Genomic DNA, 19595 nt, shown 5'->3' with positions numbered 1-19595 from the left:
GTTTCAGCAGCGGCTGAATCTGGACGCCAGTTCCGACTTACATACAGATTCAACTTAAGAACAAACCTACAGTCCCTATCTTGTACATAACCCGGGGACTGCCTGTATTCATATTTTCTCAATTCCTCCCACCCCCCCCTTAAGGTAAGGACCCAAGTGACGCAAGGAAATCTTCCAGTATTATATAATGCCAAAAATTTGGTTTTTCAAAATGAAACTTTGAGATGTTTATAATCTCAAAAAAGTCCCATCTATGTAAGATAGTAAAGCATTAGCAAAAATGTGGTTCAAGAGCTGTAGAGAGGGAGGAAGGGGATTACTTATGAAAAGAGAGCAGGCATTGCTTGAAATAGTGGATATTAATGAGGAATGTTAGGGTAGAGAAAGAAGGGGCTTATTGCACAAATACAAGAACAGTGTTCCAGATACAAGAAGCATCACAGAAGGAAGATAGGCAAAAGGCAGAAAAATTAGACAGAGTAGGGAAATGAGAACAGATTGAGGTGGCTGCAAGATTATGAGAGGTCTACTAGATGAAGAAATAGCTTGAATTTGAGGTGTGCAGGCTTTCTAAGTAGGCCTGGAGAAACCATGTTCACTGCTCCTTCCTAAGGCAGAGTATAGCAGAGTCACAAAAGACCAGTTATACCCCTTCACAGTTCTATGTTCTAAATTAATTGCAGTTCACATTTATTGTTCATAAATCTTACTAGCTGCATGCTTTATATCCTGCACCTGTCCAGGGTAAAATACTATAATGAGATGGTAACAAAATATAATGGTTATTGAAGAACACTAAACATTTAATAATGTGTTGAAATGGAGCATCTTGCTTATGTTCTGGTGAAAGTTTGTTCAGTTGCTGGAACAAAATATTAGTGGGGATTATGATTAGCCCACCCTTGTAGTGCCAGATTTGCAGAACCATGAGTACAGGTCGGTAAATGAAAGGGAAAATACTCAAACCATAACTGATAAGAATAAATAAAAGGATGTCAATTCTTCTGTCAGTTATACTGGAACTAACCTAAAAAAACTCCATTTGTGTAAGTGGAGTTATACTGAAATTACACTAGTAAAAAATAGAAAATAATATGGTCCAGTAGGTTCCGATGTAGTCACAGAATTAACCTTCCTCTTTATTCACTTTTCCCAGCTTTGCGATATTAAAAAAAATGACTGAAATTGTTCTGAGCCTTAGAAACCAGTAAAGCAGGCTCCAAAAATGACAATTAACAATGTCATTGTCTGTGTGTACAGGTTGTGGATAGAGGAAGTGTCATTGGCTCATATAGTTGACAGGTATAATTGAAGACTTGTGTACGGGGTTATAATTCTGTCATCTGAGAAAACACCAACCTGAGCAGGCTTTTTGCATTCTTTATGTTGTAGCATGTCAAAATGTGTATTAATTTCTATCTTATGAATTTCTATTTGGTATAATGATAACAGTATTGATTCAAATAGCAAATTGATTCAAAATCTTTATCAGTTGCACCATTCCTATGTGGTAAATATAAAATCTGAGAGCTAAATTGCTTTGGAAAGACATTTTGTTGCAGTTTACATGAATTTGGATATACAATACAACTCATGATATCTGATACTCATCATGTATATCTTTCTGTGAGAATAATATAAAATAGTTCACTAAAAATGTGACTGCGCAGCACATGTATAAGCTCCATATTACAGTATTAAATGGCTGATCTATTTTAAATGTTTAATCATTATACTTTCTACATTTTTGTTGTGCCACTAATATAATCTGTGACCTAATTTACCTTTCACTCAATTTTTTCCTTAACTATTTCCCAACAGGATGTAAAGTAACCATGATTTGATGCTTGCTGAAAAAAATCCTTGATAGTATGAAAAGATGTCAAACTCATAAAATTGTCCTCCGAAGAATTTTTCTTTTATTTTTCATACATTTCATAAGTGGTTGAGAAGGCTTAGAGCCTCTCTCTTTTTTTGTTCCTTCCAAATCTTGAAAACTTCTAACTTCAAAAACAACAAGATATAGGTTGATCATCATAAAAAAACAAATCTCATCCTTTTTATTTTTATATATAAAAATAAAAAAAAAGAAATAATGAGGAAACTAAAGATAAATAGAAAAGGCAGTGGAATTTCCACAGAAACATCCATTAGGAAGGAGGGATGTTGTTTGATTCCTGGTATAAAAGGCAAGAGAATTGCATTACAATCCTGGAGAAGTCCTGTAAACCTTCAGGCCTTTGTGAGGATCCGAGGTATGCAGGATGTGGCTCAGTATCTCCTCAACTCTGTCCTTATCTGCTTCTTCAAAGCTTAGTTGAATGGTTAGCTGTAGCAATCATTTCCAATTTTGTCCATTCCTCTGCTGCCACAAGTCCAATGTCGAAATGGGCTTTATTCACCCACGTAATAAGGCATCTGTGCTTCTAGCCCTAGGTTGGTGGAATTTTATCTCTGATATTACAAACCACCCAAAGAATGGCATTCATTAAAACATCTTTCTGCGTTTTGGTGATGTATGCGAAAACCATAAGATGCTGGCTGAGATAATAGTCCCAGTATTCTGTAGACCCAGGCAACCATAAACATCTTTTTTACGAATGATTGTTCCACTTAATGCCCAATAACATGTGTAGGCATTTTGTGTGAAAATTGTTGCTCAGTTTGAGTGACATGGCGCTGATCAGTGTTCTCTATGCTGTGTCGGAGTACAGCTTCACAGATGATTAATCAGTCTCACCCAGTTAATCACCTGTGAGGCTGTACTGCTGCTCAGCTTAGAGGGAGCACTGGTGCTGATGTTTGACAACTGTACAGTAGTACACAGAAGATACAGCTTGACTAGCTTGTAAACTTGATTACCATGTTAAGATAATGTTAATTCTGTATTCTATAGAATGTGCATAGAACCCAAATTGCAAAAGCTGGTGACTATTTTGACAGTTTCATTATTCAGAGATTGGAATTATAGGTGAAACTGATTATAGATTTTTCAGCTTTGTCTTTGTGAAACATGGAGGGTGATCTTGACTGACTTCTGCATTTGCTGGAGTGCCTCGCAAAACCAATCAGGACTCTGTACTAGGAGAACAACATCATCAGCATATTCAAGGTCTGAGAGTGAGAAATCTCACACCTTGAATAAAGTAGTATAAAGTTTTGAAATAATTTGAGCTTCTTCAAGTGATTGTTCACGTACAGATTCCAGTGTAGGTATATAAGTGCACAATGCACTCAAGTTCAGCACTTTTGCCAGTGGTACCAATGGGTAGTGTATGCATCCCTGCAGTCCTTATGTAGAGTCAAAGGTATAAAAAGAGTCCCAGTTACTGTCTCCTTTTCAGTTCCTTCTGTCTGGTCATGTTGGACTTGGAGTCTGCTGTTTTGATTTTGTTTTTTTCTACTGGCCAGCTTTTAAAAATAAAACAGTATATAGTTTTCATAGCTGTAGTTCTGCTAGGTGGTTTGGTTTTTGTTTTCTTGTTGTTTTTCATCAGGCAGAGATCCCTAGGGTTTAAGCTGTGTTCCCTTAGCAGGTTTGTAATATCTGTGATACAGTCAGGACATATTAGGGATAAATGTCCCATATGTGCCTCTTTACCAGAAGGAACAAAGAAGTCCTTGGAATTGTGCCTCAAGTTTTGTTCACTTGAGAAAGCGATGTGTCCTTCAGAACCTGACTCGGATCACGAGAGGCGAGAGAGTTCTTCTAGGTAAGATCCTGTAGAGGCAAGTTTAGGGGAAAAACAGTTTGAGAGAGTTGGCAGTTTTTTCGAAGTGACATTTTTAAGGGCACAAGAATAAATCATTCCAGAAGATCTTCAATGATCTGAAATTCATAAAAAACCTTAAAGTGGAAACTAAGTCAAATTACAAAGGATGAGTCAAAGGGTGATGTGTGACAGGGAGGGGCCAGAGACCAGGAGCTGGTGGGCAGGGCCATCCTGTCCATTGGATTGCTCAGCCTGCATTGCCAGGTTGACCTATGGACTACTGAGGGGCCTAGCAATGGATACTCCTCCACTCATCAATGACGGGAAATAGGCAATCTGCCCCAGCTTGCTTTGCTCCATGGGCTCCCAGACAGGTCGCTCTGGTGAAGGGGCTTGTGGGAAGAGGTGGAATTACCCCCTCATAATACCGCAATGGGGGGGGAGGGTGTGGAAATGGAGCGTTGTGGCACTTTTGACTGCTGTTTAACCCATCTCATTTCAGTGTCTGCTTCATTGTAGCTAATAAATCCTGTAAAGTAGGAAAGCCTATGCCACTGCAAGTCATTAAATGAGGGTATCAAATGATCAGGCTATGCTTTCAAAGTACATGTTTATTAATTGGCCATTAATAGTAAAATTTCAAACAAATTCTTTGAACAATACAGGGAGAGTTCATGGCAATCATGTCTGAAAGACATCTCGCAGCCTGCACTTCCCTTCAAGAGGCCATTGATGGACCAGACGCTGCTTTGTATTCCCTGGCTGCAAATATTTTCATTAAAGACCTTCTGTTTGAAGGTTCTGAACAATCCTCCCTGCCCAACCTCTCCCACACAAACTGATGATGCCATATGAATGTTAAAAAACAAACAAACCCTCTTGAGCAACTCTACTCTCTGGGAAACAATTTAAATGGGGTCTCACCATAGGCTTTCATTTTACCAACCAAGAGTCCAGGATGGAGATGTAGGCATCCTAGACATAGGCATTCAGCTTCATCAATTCCATGTCACCAACTAGGCTGTGTCCAGACTCAGGGGTTTTTTCGGGAAAAGTAGCCTTTTTCCAAAAAAACTTCCCCTGCGTCCAGACTCAAGCCGCATTCTTTCGAAATTAAATCGAAAGAACACGGCTTTTCTTTCGATGGCGGTAAACCTCATTTCACGAGGAAGAACGCCTTCTTTCGAAAGTTCCTCTTTCAAAAGAAGGCGTTCTTCAATGTAAATAGGGCTTCTTCGAAAGAGAGCATCCAGACTCACTGGATGCTTTCTTTCGAAAAAGCAAGCCGCTTTTTCGAAAGTTCAACGTGCAGTCTAGACGCTCTCTTTCGAAAGAGGCTCTTTCGAAAGTATCTTTCGAAAGAGGCTCTTTCGAAAGAGGCTTGCAGTCTAGACATAGCCCTACTAAATAAATGATTTGATGTTTTCACTGAGGACAATACACCTACAACACATCTTGATGGTTTCTGAACTTGGCCTTGTCAAATTTAATGGATTGTCCTTTAAAAACTTTCAGTAATATCATCTTTGTTGATGTTGTCAGTTTTTGGTAAAGGTTACTTCTGCTAGAAGAGTGTCTGAACTTCAGGCACTTCTAAGGAAAAGGTCTCTCTCGGTTCACACCTTGAGTTGATGCCCATGATATTTTCAGTAGTCTACCTCAATCCAACCATGCCACTTCCGGTAATCTTTCTGAAGCCTCACTCCAACAAAGCAGAGGAAAGCTTTGTAGCTTGGATCCAAATGTCTGTATCCTGTTATCTAGAATTCATTTTTAAGTCATCTCCGAGACTTCTGTCAGTTACATGTGAAAAGATCCAATATAACTCCACTGAGGGGATAAAGAGCAATCACATTGAATTTCTGACTATATTAAGTTTTCTTATGATTTTAGTTAAGGTGAAACTAAAACAGGATTTGGATAATGTATTTGTAAAAATGTTTTATATTTATTTTGATATTCATGTAAATCTTAAAACAACCTTTTTAATATGGTAAATGCCATGCTAGCAGCTCAGTATAAAACTATTTTTAAAATGTAACATGCTAAATATAGCTGTGCAGAAATACACAAAATGCCACATATCAGAGGGGTAACTGTGTTAGTCTGAAATTGCATAAACAATGAGAAATCCTGTGGCACCTTATAGACTAACAGATTTATTGGAGCATAAGCTTTCATGGGCACAGACCACTCGACTACTCACTTACATCTCTATTCTTATCAGTTAGGCTACGTCTAGACTGGCCCCTAATTCCGAAAAAGTCATGCAAAGCAGGTAAGTCAGAATAGGGAAGTCCGCGGGGGATTTAAATATCCCCCGCGGGATTTAAATAAACATGTCCGCCGCTTCTTTTCCGGCTTGGGGAAAAGCCGGAAAAAAGCATCTAGACTGGCGCGATCCTCCGGAATAAAGCCCTTTTCCGGAGGATCTCTTATTCCTACTTGAAAGTAAGAGATTCCTACTTGAAAGTAGGAATAAGTGATCCTCCGGAAAAGGGCTTTATTCCGGAGGATCGCGCCAGTCTAGACGCTTTTTTCCGGCTTTTCCCCAAGCCGGAAAAGAAGCGGCGGACATGTTTATATTCTGACTTACCTGCTTTGCATGACTTTTCCGGAATTAGGGGCCAGTCTAGACGTAGCCTTACAGAACAATCCTGTTGGATTTTGTTTTTACTTGTTTTATTGCTATCTTCTTGCATGATGACTGCTTACTTTTTGTAAAGAAGTCAAGCTCTGTTAAATTAATGAACAATGTATAAAATAAAAGGCAATTAACATGTTTCTTTGCTCAATGTACTGTCCTAGTACTAGTCTATAGATTACAAATCAAGGACTGTTTGACAGGTCAGGGTCTTACGAAAACTTCAAATAATGTGTGTTTAAAAAACAGGTGGAAATAAGTGTAACTAAAATTAACCTAATATGGTTGTTTTCCAACATATTACGATATTACGATTAAGTAACTTTCATCTTAGATTGAAGGTCATATTTACAATAACAAAAATACCAGATATGGCCTCAAGCGCTGTTAAAAATATGTGAATTAAGAAATGTGAAACTTCGTTTTTCATCTTATCATTTGTTTTGTTTCTCATTTGTACTACAGCTGCTGCAGATGACAGATGTTACAGATATGCAGACTGTGCTAGTTGTACGGCCAATACAAATGGTTGCCAGTGGTGTGATGATAAGAAGTGCATTTCAGCAAACAGTAATTGCAGTATGGTGAGCATATGAATATATGGGATATATAATAAATATTGCTTCTTTATTCGGAAGGGGCGGGGAATCTTTTTTAGTTGGGGAGGGGGCTACACACAAGTGAGAAGCAAAAAAGCAAAACAAAAACCACACCCCATTGACCCCAAAAACTCCCTACCCCCAAAAAATAGAGAGTAGGGAGAGTACCAAGGCTTGGGGCTGCTGGCACACATGCTGTTATCCCTGGGGCTTTCCACAGGCTGGATCCAAGTTAGCTAGGGGGCAGCTTATCATTTAGCAGCATTGAATATATTATATTTTACATCAGATAATTACTATAAAGAGTGGGGAAAACCAATAATAGAATAACATGGAAAGAGCTAAATATTGAAATGGCAGAAGTGCTAAGTGCCTTTTTTGTTTCAGTTTCCACCAAAAGTTTAGTAGAGCTTGGACATGTAACATAGTGAAAATGAGGTAATATTTGAGGCTAAGATAGGGAAAGACCAAGTTAAAATATGACGTAGGCCACATCTCCACTTACAGAAAGTCCAACATTATGACGATCAATCGTCTGGCATTCGATTAAGCAAGTCTAGTAAAGACCCGCTAAATCGAACTCTGAGGGCTGTGGTACTCCGATTTCTTGCAAGGAGCAGGGAAAGTTGATGGGAGTGTTTTTCCCCTTGAGCTCCTGCTCTGAGGATAGCACTGAAGTTCAGCTTATGGTACGTTGACTCATCTACATTGTTTACATAGGCTGGAATTATGTACCTTAAGCCAACTTTCCCACATACTGTGTGTGGATCTTGCCGTAGACAAGTTAGGTATCTTCAGTTTACCAAGAGCTGATTGAAATTAGGGATGTTAAAATGTGTTTAATTAAGTGATCGTGTAACTGTTGAAAATTCCAGCAGTTACACAGTTATATGTGGGTTGGCATTCGGTTCCCAAGGAGCTGATGCACACGGGAAGCCATCTTTTAAGCCAGCTCCCTGTACGTAATGGGAGCTTGTGTATTACCATGAATGTTAATCAATGAACCCAGGCTCATATGTTAACTGTGTACACGGTTATACATTCAACATCAATGTGGGCACATTGTGATATTTTTTTCTCAGGCGAGGTCTTCTCTATATGCTAACCTTGGGCATGCAATTGCATGTTAATCAATGAGTTAGTGCCCCACCTAACACAATGCAAATACGTTGTGAATATCAGCACACTGCTTTCATGCGCCTTGTCTGCAAGATTACTGTACGTAACCATGAGAAAAAGTAAAGCTACCTGGGTATGGATCCCATGATTCTCAGTGTCAAAGCTCACTGTGTCACTCTTACAGTCACAAGGTGTTCTGGAGAGACTAGTCTTTCCACTGTAGGGGATTATGGGAGGAAATTATATAAACCTGGAAAATTTACTTCCTGGCAGAACCCAGGTTGGTGTGGTGATGTGCTGTTATGTACAGAAACTGGTTTTTATCAAGGCAATGTTTTGTTGAACAACTTCTACAGGAACTGTTCTCAAGAAACTGTGATCGTGTTTCAAGAGGTGAGAGAGGGAACTGTTTGTATTTATAAGCAGATGCTCAACAGCAGTAACAGAATGAGACCATGTGGCCAGGAAGGCATCAGCTGAGTTGATGGTATTTTTCATGGTAGTATAAGGACCACAAGCACAGAGTGATGGAACTTCACTATGGTAGAAACATGGGATGACCAGCCATACACCCAGAATTTTCACATGGGAAAGCTACATTCCTGGAGCATAAGAGAAGTGTGACCCAGACTTTAAGTGACAGAACACCCAGATTAGAGGCTGCAGATTGGTTTTGAGCACTCTTGCTTGGACTGAAGACTAGTGTATGCCGTGGAGGAGGAGTGATGATAAGGAGCAGCATATCAGGTTAAGGAACAGGGATAATTGGTGCTTGCTTCAGTGATAAGTGTAACCCTTGCTAGAAATAACACCTTTAATAGTGATCTGGAGGAAAAGAGAATCATCTACTTAGTTAAACATCAGGGACATCAAGGATGGGAAAATATTGTTTATTTAAAATGTCTTGGAAAAAATATAGATAGGCTTAGAATTGTCAAAGTGAGCAGGGAAAAATTTGGCTGAATGGATATATTAAAGTGAAGAAAACTGTGGTCACCCAAGCAAATCCTGGAAGCCCTGTTTGAATAATTTAGAAGTATACTAGATAAACCAATCAATATATTATCCAGAAAATTCAGAAAGTAAAAAGAGAATGAAATAGGTGATTTAATAGGCCTTTTCTATTGCTAATTTCTGAAATTCTCAGATAAAATAGAATTAGGGCCCTGATCTTACAGTGGATAAACAATGTGGGTGCAGAAGTCTGCCCATGTGTTTATCAATAATAGGAATGGAATCCAAGAATGAAGCTAAATCAGACGTAAGTAAGAAAATGAAAATGTAAGATGGTTTGCACATACTCTTATGCATAAATATTACAAATGTCCCACAGCAGTATGTGAACTTTGAGTAACAGATGTGCTGTCGTAAATCTAAATTTCATTGGTTTTGTTAGCTCAGATTATAACTTAATACTGGGTTTCATATGAATTACATATTGGATTTAGATTTACATTGAGCTAATGAGATTTTCAGGAAAGCAATGTGTAAATTGGATTTAAGGGAAATAGGAGTTGGGAATTGTGGAATGCAATAGAATACATTAGAATAGAATAGTCACTAGAGTTAGAATTTCCTTACATTATTAAATAGCCATGGGTTTTCTGTGTTCAATAGATGCTACTATTAAAAAATAGTGGTACAAACACCCTAAAATTGTGTTAACGTGTAATGTTACTACCAGAAGAATTCATTTTCTAAAACAGCCTAAGTGCTTTGGGATTTTGATATTGTGATAATGATGTGTTAACAAGGAATATGGGAAGAGAGAGGGGTGGCACTTTGTAAGAACAGATGGTGCTTACTTGTAATTAAAAATTCATTGTAATGTGTGACTCAGGCAGTTTTGTCAATATGTATGGTGATTAAGCCAAACCAAATACAAATTGATATCAGGGATTCTATGGAGTTTGGGTGCATACTGTACATGTAGACATTCTGTCACTGTGCTGCATTTATCATCACTGTGTAGCATGCAGCTACATAGATCCCTACTTCAAGATCAATTTATCTATATCCCTCATATTTGTTTCACGGTAGCCTCTGCTATGGAACAGAAGAATAAGAGATACCTTTCAAGTGTATTCACTAATGGGTACTTGGTTCAGAAAGAGCACAAAAAAACCCCGAAACCATTGTTAGTTCTCTCCGACATTAATTAAACCGATTGTATATATCAGTGTTTCTCAATTTTATTTGGCCATGGAGCACTTTTAAACTTGAAATAATTTTACAGAACCCCTAATAACAGTCTTATACAGTAACCTTCTGATTATCCGGCACCTTTAGGATCCAGGGGGTGCTGGATTATCAGATATGTCAGACTATCAGAACAGGGGGCTATGAAGGGTCTGGAGTGGGTTGGGAGGAGATGCCACCCCAGATCCCTCATAGCCCCCCCTTACCATAGTCCGGCTCTGCCCCAGGCGTCCCTGATTCAGCCACTGCTGGTCAGTTTCAGCAGCAGCTGAATCGGGGATGCCTGCAATAGAGCGGCTGGGATGCTTCCGGGTTGGTCCCGCAGCGCCGAGGGGCGGCGCTATGGCACCAACCCAGCAGCACTCCAGCTGCTCTTGGGGACGCCTGGGACAGAGCAGCTGGGGTACTGCCTGGTTGGTCCCGTAGCGCCGCCTCTCGGCGCTGCGGGACCAACCCGGCAGCACCCCAGCTGCTCTGCCCCAGGCATCCCCGATCAGCTGCTGGTCAGTTTCAGCAGCAGCTGAATGGGGGAAGCCTGTCCGGCTGCCCCAGCAGTTCCGGGTTCCTGATGGTGCCAGACCATCAGGAGTCCAGGAGCATTGGATGCCGGACTAATGGAGTTTTACTGTATATGGAGCTGAAAAAATAGAGCAAAATAAGTAAGGATAATAATAAACAAATGGTAAACAAGGTCATGAGATCAACATTTAGTTTAATTGCACATAGATTAATCTATCCTAGTCATTTTATATTTGTCACTGTTAAATTTTTAAATACGAGAAATCACGCAACTATACTGAAGTAAAGTATTCGCGAGAGCACTTCTTGCGCACTCCCATACAAGCAACTGGTTTAATAGCTGAAGCTTTGACTTTGTCCAGTGCAACATTAGTATGTTCGTATTTAGTCACCCATGTGATCCACACTCCCTGAGAGTGAGTACAAGGATTTACGGTCGTCTATAACAGGTGTTCGCACCACGGACGCACGCAGCGCTGAGTAGTGACTTCATCGTCCCCACACTCTAGCTAAGTTGGCATTACCCAGGGAGACTTATCGTGGAAAACACAAATGAAAATTATTTTCAATAAAATTCATAAATGCTTAAATATTAATTATTACTTTTAAAAAACAATAAAATGTTATTGTAATGGAACTTTTGTCACAGAACCCTTATTTAACCCACGGAACACCTTTTGGAAAACACTGCTATATATAATTGAAATCTGATTTTAACAATTGCACTGCTTTAGTACCTAGCAATTTACAAGTGGTTTGTTTTCCTTAGTGATCAGGATGTTGATGCAATAACATCACTAGTGCTGCACTAACATACAGCATTAGCCTAATGTTGCATCTAATTTTTTCACATTTTATATTATATCAGTACACCACTACACATTAAAAAACTCAATCATGAAAATACGTGCTACATATGTCTTATTATAATACTATTCAGTGTGTATACCTGGCTTCTTGGAGGGTTAGTCAGGAGACTTAACCTGCAGTATCAGTATACTGGTGACATCGATCTCTATGGTACGTCTACACAGCAACATTATTTCAAAATAACTTAGCCCGCATCTACACAGCAGGCAGTTATTTCGAAATAATGTCAAAATACTATCAAGCCAAAGGACTTCTTACTCTGACTCCTGTAACCCTCATTGTATGAGGAGTAAGGGAAGTTGAAGGAAGAGTGCTCTATTTCAAAATAACTGCTCTGTAGATGCTCCCAATTTCAAAATAAAGCTATGCAATTGACGTAGCTCAATTTGCATAGCTTATTTCGAGTTAAGCCTTGCTGTGTAGATACATCTGACCCTACTGTCTTCGATACATCTGACCCTACTGGAACAATGAAATTAACTACCCACTGCCTAGGATGAAATTGAGAATTAGCTGGCAGTGACTCTGTCCAGAGAAGACTGAGATGATGTTTGAAGGCCTCAGTTTAAGTTTGTTATTAAGCTACCTGCCATTGATGGATGATTCAGCTCAGACTTTTTTCTGAAAAAGCCATCTCAAGGGATTGTCTTTCTATTTCAGTTAATGACATGAATTTCTTTGCTGCTTAATACATCTGAGCTATTCCAACAGCCTTTTTAGTTTACCTCTGGCTGTGAGACATAAAGTAAAAGGGGCCTTGCTCTCATATTAGTGGTTTTGGTTAAAAAGTATCCCATATTACAAATGAAAATGCCTAGTATTTTAGAGTTTTTACTGATTTTTAAAAGGGTATAAATAGTATAAAAGTTGTTTTTGCTGATGGGTATTAAATTAATTCCTTGTACAGGATGTTTGTAGCACACTGAGGTCATGAATAAAGGAAGAAAAATACCTAAATCCTGTTTCCAAAAGGCTTTTTTTAATTATACGCTTCTTACAGTGTTGTTAACATTTTCTGGTTGTATATGTGTATTGTAATATTATTTGTCAACTATAGTCACAACAATATCACACATGCTGTTTCTCACCCTTACCAATGTTTGTGGCACCTGAAAAACTTGTGTAAGAAAGATAAAGTGAGTGAGATAATATATTTTATTGGAGCAAATTCTGTTGGAGAAAGAGACAAGCTTTTGAGTTACACAGAGCTCTTCTTCAGGTCTGGGGAAGGTATTCAAAGTGTCACAGCTAAATATAAAGAAGAACAGATTGTTTAGTGTAAATTTTACATAAAAACATAAGACTGGCTATACTGGGTTGGACCAAAAGTCTGTTTAGCCCAGTATCCTGTCTTGTGACAGTGACCAGTGCCATGAACTCCAGAGGAAATGAACAGAACAGGTAAACATCAAGTGATCCATTTGCTGTCACTCATTCCCATCGTCTGGCAAACAGAGACTAAGGAAACTGGCCCTATCCATCCTGAATAGAATCATAGAATCACAGAATACTAGGACTGGAAAGGACCTCGAGAGGTCATTGAGTCCAGTCCCCTGCCCTCATGGCAGGACCAAATACTGTCTAGACCATCCCTGATAGACATTTATCTAACCTACTCTTAAATACCTCCACAGATGGAGATTCCACAACCTCCCTGGGCAATTTATTCCAGTGTTTGATTACCCTGACAGTTAGGAACTTTTTCCTAATGTCCAACCTAAACCTCCCTTGCTGCAGTTTAAGCCCATTGCTTCTTGTTCTAACCCCAGAGGCCAAGATGAACAAGTTTTCTCCCTCTTCCTTATGACACCCTTTTAGATATCTGAAAACGGCTGTCACGTTCCCCCTCAATCTTCTCTTTTCTAAACTAAACAAACCCATTTCCTTCAGCCTTCCCTCATAGGTCATGTTCTCTAGACCTTTAATCATTCTCGTTGCTCTTCTCTGGACCCTCTCCAATTTCTCCACATCTTTCTTGAAATGCGGTGCCCAGAACTGAACACAATACTCCAATTGAGGCCTAACCAGCGCAGAGTAGAGTGGAAGAATGACTTCTCATGTCTTGCTCACAACACACCTGTTAATGCATCTCAGAATCATGTTTGCTTTCTTTGCAACGACATCACACTGCTGACTCATATTCAACTTGTGGTCCACTATAACCCCTAGATCCCTTTCTGCCGTACTCCTTCCCAGACAGTCGCTTCCCATTCTGTATGTATGAAACTGATTGTTCCTTCCTAAGTGGAGCATTTTGCATTTGACTTTATTAAACTTCATCCTGTTTACCTCAGACCATTTCTCCAATTTGTCCAGGTCATTTTGAATTATGACCCTCTCCTGCAGATTAGTCGCAATTCCTCCCAGCTTGGTATCATCTGCACACTTAATAAGCATACTTTCTATATCAATATCTAAATTGTTGACGAAGATATTGAACAGGATTGTGAACCATTAATAACTACTTTCTGAGTATGGTTATCCAGCAAGTTATGCATCCACCTTATAGTAGCCCCATCTAAGTTGTATTTACCTAGTTTATTGATAAGAATATCATGCGAGACCGTATCAAACGCCTTACTAAAGTCTAGATATACCACATCCACCACTTCTCCCTTATCCACAAGACTCGTTATCCTATTAAAGAAAGCTATCAGATTGGTTTGACATAATTTGTTCTTTACAAATCCATGCTGGCCGTTCCCTATCACCTTGCCACTTTCCAAGTGTTTACAGATGATTTCTTTAATTACTTGCTCCGTTATCTTCCCTGGCACAGAAGTTAAACTAACTGGTCTGTAGTTTCCTGGGTTGTTCATATTTCCCTTTTTATAGATGGGTGCTATATTTGCCCTTTTCCAGTCCTGTGGAATCTCTCCTGTCTCCCATGATTTTCCAAAGATGATAGCTAGAGGCTCAGATATGTCCTCTATCAGCTCCTTGAGTATTCTAGGATGCACTTCATCAGGCCCTGGTGACTTGCAGGCATCTAACTTTTCTAGATGATTTTTAACTTGTTCTTTTTTATTTTACCTTCTAAAACTACTAGCATTCACTATGTTAGGCATTCCTTCAGACTTCTCAGTGAAGACCGAAACAAAGAAGTCATTGAGCATCTCTGCCATTTCCAAGTTTCCTGTTACTGTTTCTCCCTCCTCACTGACCACTGGGCCTACCCTCTCCTCTTTATTCCCGTAGTTAGTTTGAGCTCATTCTATGCCTTTGCCTTTTTAATCCTTGCCCGTTTTCCTGTGCTGTTTGCCTATATTCATCCTTTGTAATTTGTCCTACTTTCCATTTTTCATGGAATTTTCTAAGCTAATTTGAACTAATGCATCCTGACTAAAAAACTAGTTCGAATTAGCGTTTTGCTAATTCGAACTAGCATGTCCACATTAAGTGGACCCTGAACTGGGATTAAGGATGGCCGGAAGCAGTGCCGGCAGGGCATCAGAGGAGGACTTAGAGCGTGGAGATGCTGTCTGAGGCTATCCGAGGGCTGTGCTTAAAGGGTCTCGACCCCCACCCCGGACAGACAGTTCTCAGGGGTGCCCCGCTTGCAAAGCAGTCCTGGCTTGGATTGCCCGGACTACCCACACTGGGCACATCACATCACTCGGCCATCAGCCCGGCTGCACTTGCCGCAGGCTGCCATCTGGGGAGAAGGGGCAATTGGGGGGATGCAGGAGAGCTTCCACCCCCAGAAGCCCGCAGAGCCAGCCCAGTCCTCCCCATCGGGGGCTCGTGCCCCATTCCTCCCTCACCTCCTTCCACTTACCCTTCCCTAGCCCCTCTTCTTGATGTACAAAATAAAGATAACGTGTCTTCCAAAATGGAATCTGTCTTTATTGAACAAAACTGGGGGAGACTGGGAAAAGGAGGTGGAAGAGGGGAAGAGAGAGGCTGGGAGAGGAGAGGGCAACTATAATGATCAGGGGTTGGGAACAGGTCCCATATGAAGAGAGGCTAAAGAGACTGGGACTTTTCAGCTTAGAAAAGAGGAGACGGAGGGCAGACAGGATAGAGGTCTCTAAAAGCATGAGTGGGGTGGAGAGGGTGCATACAGTAAAGTTCTTCATTAGTTCCCATAAAGAAGGACAAGAGGACACCAAAGGAAAGGAATGGGTAGCAGGCTTCAAACTAGTAACAGAAAGTTGTTCTTCACAAAGCAAAGAGTCAACCTGTGGAACTCTTTGCTGCAGGAGGCTGTGAAGGCTAGAACTGGAACAGAGTTTAAAGGGAAGTGAGATAAAGTGATGGAGGCTGGGTCCATGGAGTGGTATTAGCCAGGGGGTAGGAGTGGTGTCCCTGCCCAAGGCTTGTGGAAGGCTGGAGAGGGATGGCACGAGACAAATGGCTTGGTCTGACCCAGGATGGCCATTGTAAGCTCAGGGTCGGGGGTCTCACTGGACCCCCTTGATTCTCTTGCACACCTGCTCCTGGGTGGCCAGGCTGGCAGCTCTCCTGCCCTAGCCGGCCACTTTCCTGTGCCTAGTGCGGAGATCGTGGACGAGGTCCACGATGTCTGCACTAGCCCAGGCGGGTGCCCGCCTCTTGCGGTCCCGGGCAAGCTCCCGGGAGCTGCCAGCCTGGTCCCGGGAAGAGGGGGAGGGCTGGGGGGCATCGGGTGGGTGGCTCGATCCGTGCCAGGTGCAGGGTCTGCTGACTGGGTGCTGGCAGGCTTGCACCTGGCACGGGCACCGTAGCTAGCCCGTGCTCCTTTAAGATGTCCGGGGCCGGGAGGGGGGCAGAAGAGTTTCTCTGGTGTTGGCCAGAGTGGCCACCAGGGAAACCTGGGGAGGGCTAGCCTCCCACTAGTTCGAATTAAGGGGCTACACACCCCTTAATTCGACCTAGCTAGTTCGAACTAGGCTTAATCCTCGTAAAATGAGGTTTTCCTAGTTCGAACTAAGCGCTCCGTTAGTTCGAATTAAATTTGAACTAACGGAGCGCTAGTGTAGCGCCTATGAAAGTTAGTTCGAACTAACGTCTGTTAGTATGAACTAACTTTGTAGTGTAGACATACCCTAACTTAGACCCCACCATTTTATGTGCATAATAGGGATTATGTTTTCCAATGAGCATTACTTTGCATTTATCGACATTAATTTTCATCTGCCATTTTGTTGCCCAGTCACTGAATTGTACTTCTTTGCAGTCTGCCCGGGTCTTAAGTTTTATAGAGTAATTTCCCACCTCACCCTTGGCTCCTTTTTACAGATTGCTTGTGAATATGTTGACTAGGATAGGTTCCAGACCTGACCCCTGGGGATACCACTAGTTACCTCTCTCCATTCTGAAAACTGACCATTTATACCTACCGTTTGTTTTCTATTTTATAGCCAGTTACCAATCAATGAGAGGACGTTTCCCTTATTTTATGATAGCTTATTTTGCTTATGAGCCTTTGGTGAGGGATATTGTCAAAGGCTTTCTGGAAATCTAAGTACACTATAGCCACTGAATCCCCTTTTGTGGTTGAAGTTGACACGTTTGTTGACTTCCCTCAAACAATTCTAGCAGATTGATGAGGCATAATTTCCCTTTACAAAATTACAAATACCATGTTAATTCTTCCCCCAAAAATTACATTAATCTATATTTCTGACAATATTGTTCTTTGCTATAGTTTCCATCAACTTGCCCAGTACTGAAGTCAGGCTAACTGGCCTGTAATTTCTGGGATCATCTCTGGAGCCCTTTTAAAAAATTGGCATCACAGCACCAAGTGATCCATCTATATTCACTTCTTGGACCAGATCCTGTGCTCCACAATGAAGTTACATGCCTTGCTAGCAGTTGCAAGGTGAGCTAATGAGGAGGTCTGAATGATTATTTCTACACAGTGATAAAAATCCATGGCTGCTCTGGGTCAGCTAACTCAGCATTCAGGGGCTCCAGCTCTACTGTTTAAAAACTTCTGTGTAGATATTCAGGTTTAGGGTAGAGACTGGACAATGGTAGCTTGTAAGAGTGGAAGATCTCCATCCTGAGCTCAAATGTCTGTACAGCCATTTTTATTACTACTGCCCAAACTCCATGAGACAGAGTCGCTGACCTGGACCGGCTGCGGCTGGGTTTTTTATCCCTATGTAAATATACCCAATGCCTATGATTCTTTTTCTCTAGTTCTACAGCGTAAATGGCTTTATGACCCAGAATAGTCATAAAGCCAGTACTGCAGGAAGCAAATCCAACTTTTTTTTTAATCTGTTGTTGAGTATGTGGGCTCTTTGTGTATGGAATTTGTTCTTTTTCATATTGTTGCACTAAGCCTGTCTATATTTGACTGAGAGTAGGGACTTTTGTTAATAGTAGTACTGTTATTTTGTTTTGTGAAATGGCAAGAAATGTATATTACATAGACTTTGAATCCTATACCTGTATATTCTATAGGTGAAATGGATTTGACAAATGCAATGCCTAACTAAATTGATTCAGATTTATTTTTTAACGATTGCATACTCCTTGTAAAAGATGCCTAGACCAGAAGAAGAGCTCTGCACAAACTTGGTAGCTTTTCTCTTTCACCAACAGAAGCTGTTCTAGTAAAAGATATTACTTCACCACATGTTTCTGCAATGTGAAAACAGAGAGTCTTAGTGTTTACTTATTTGTGTAATTTCTACAAAACTGATCTTTTACCTTGTTACTGAGAAGGGTAAAGAAATCTGATGGTAAGTTGGGGCAGAAGGGAAAATGACTATACCTGCTGTCACTCAAGTAGTGAGCCTATTGATGAAGTAGAATAGTGTCACTGGCTTACTGACTTGTCCATTCCTCAACATAGGCTGTATACAAGGTACCTGGTAACGAAAGTCTGCTCCTGGTTGGTAAGCATGGTAGTTACAAAAGAAATTAAATCTAAATGGAACAGGTGTTTGCTAGATATGCATAACCCTTTGTGCATGTCTGGAATGGTTGCCTTAAATGACAAAGTATTTGGATTTATATAATCTCTGTAGTTTCATTTTCAAATCATAAGAACAGAAAAGTATCAGGGAACACTTGAGTAAAATTATCATTTTATCTTAGGCCATGTCCACATTGTGACCATCAGAAAGGTTAATGCAAATCAACTGAAGGTCTAAAGTTGTGTGCATATATTCAAGTCTATTAAGCTCCTGTGTGGGTATTTCCTGGACACCACAGTGCAAATAAGTGATGGTCACATAAATACCACCCTATACTGAAAGCCTACTGACCACTATGCTTACCTGCATGCCTCCAGCTTCCATCCCGGACACACCACATGATCCATTGTTTACAGCCAAGCACTGAGGTACAACCACATATGCTCCAACCCCTCAGACAGAAGCCTACACCTACAAGATCTTCAACAAGCATTCTGTAAACTACAATACCCACACAAGGAAGTAAGGAGACAGATTGACAGAGCCAGACGTGTACCCAGAAGCCTCCTGCTACGGGACAAGCCCAAGAAAGAAACCAACAGAACATCACTGGCCATCACCTATAGTCCTCAGCTAAAACCTCTCCAACGCATCATTAGTGATCTACAACCCATCCTGGACAATGATCTCCTGCTTTCACAGGCCTTGGGAGGCAGGCCAGTCCTTGCCCACAGACAACCCGCCAACCTGAAGCATATTCTCACCAGCAACTATACACCGCACCATAATAACTCTAACTCAGGAACCAATCCATTCAACAACTCTCGGTGCCAACTCTGCCCACATATATACACCAGCAGCAACATCACAGGACCTAACCAGATCAGTCATACTGTCACTGGTTCATTCTCCTGCACATCTACTAACGTAATATATGCCATCATGTGCCAACAATGCCCCATTGCTATATACATCGGCCAAACTGGACAGTCCCTACGTAAAAGAATCAATGGACACAAATCAGATATTAGGAATGGCAACATACAAAAACCTGTAGGGGAACACTTCAATCTCCCTG

General features: G+C 40.8%; 1 protein-coding gene across 4 annotated transcripts in view; it reads left to right on the top strand.

The window, feature by feature from the left end:
* ATRNL1 (attractin like 1) overlaps positions 1–19595 on the top strand; it is a 999362-nt gene that overhangs the window by 206392 nt on the left and 773375 nt on the right. For all 4 annotated transcript variants that reach the window (XR_012905692.2, XM_075935409.2, XM_075935410.2 and 1 more), the window contains exon 13: positions 6823–6941. Coding sequence is in view for 3 of the 4 variants with exons in the window: in XM_075935409.2 (XP_075791524.2) it covers positions 6823–6941 (119 nt within the window). In the remaining variant the exon portion in view is untranslated. The remainder of the gene's footprint in view (positions 1–6822; positions 6942–19595) is intronic.

This window comes from Pelodiscus sinensis, chromosome 8 (genome assembly GCF_052426305.1).
Source record: "Pelodiscus sinensis isolate ZL-2025 chromosome 8, ASM5242630v1, whole genome shotgun sequence".
In the NCBI taxonomy this organism is placed as follows: domain Eukaryota; kingdom Metazoa; phylum Chordata; order Testudines; family Trionychidae; genus Pelodiscus; species Pelodiscus sinensis.
This window is presented reverse-complemented; position numbering and strand designations above follow the sequence as displayed.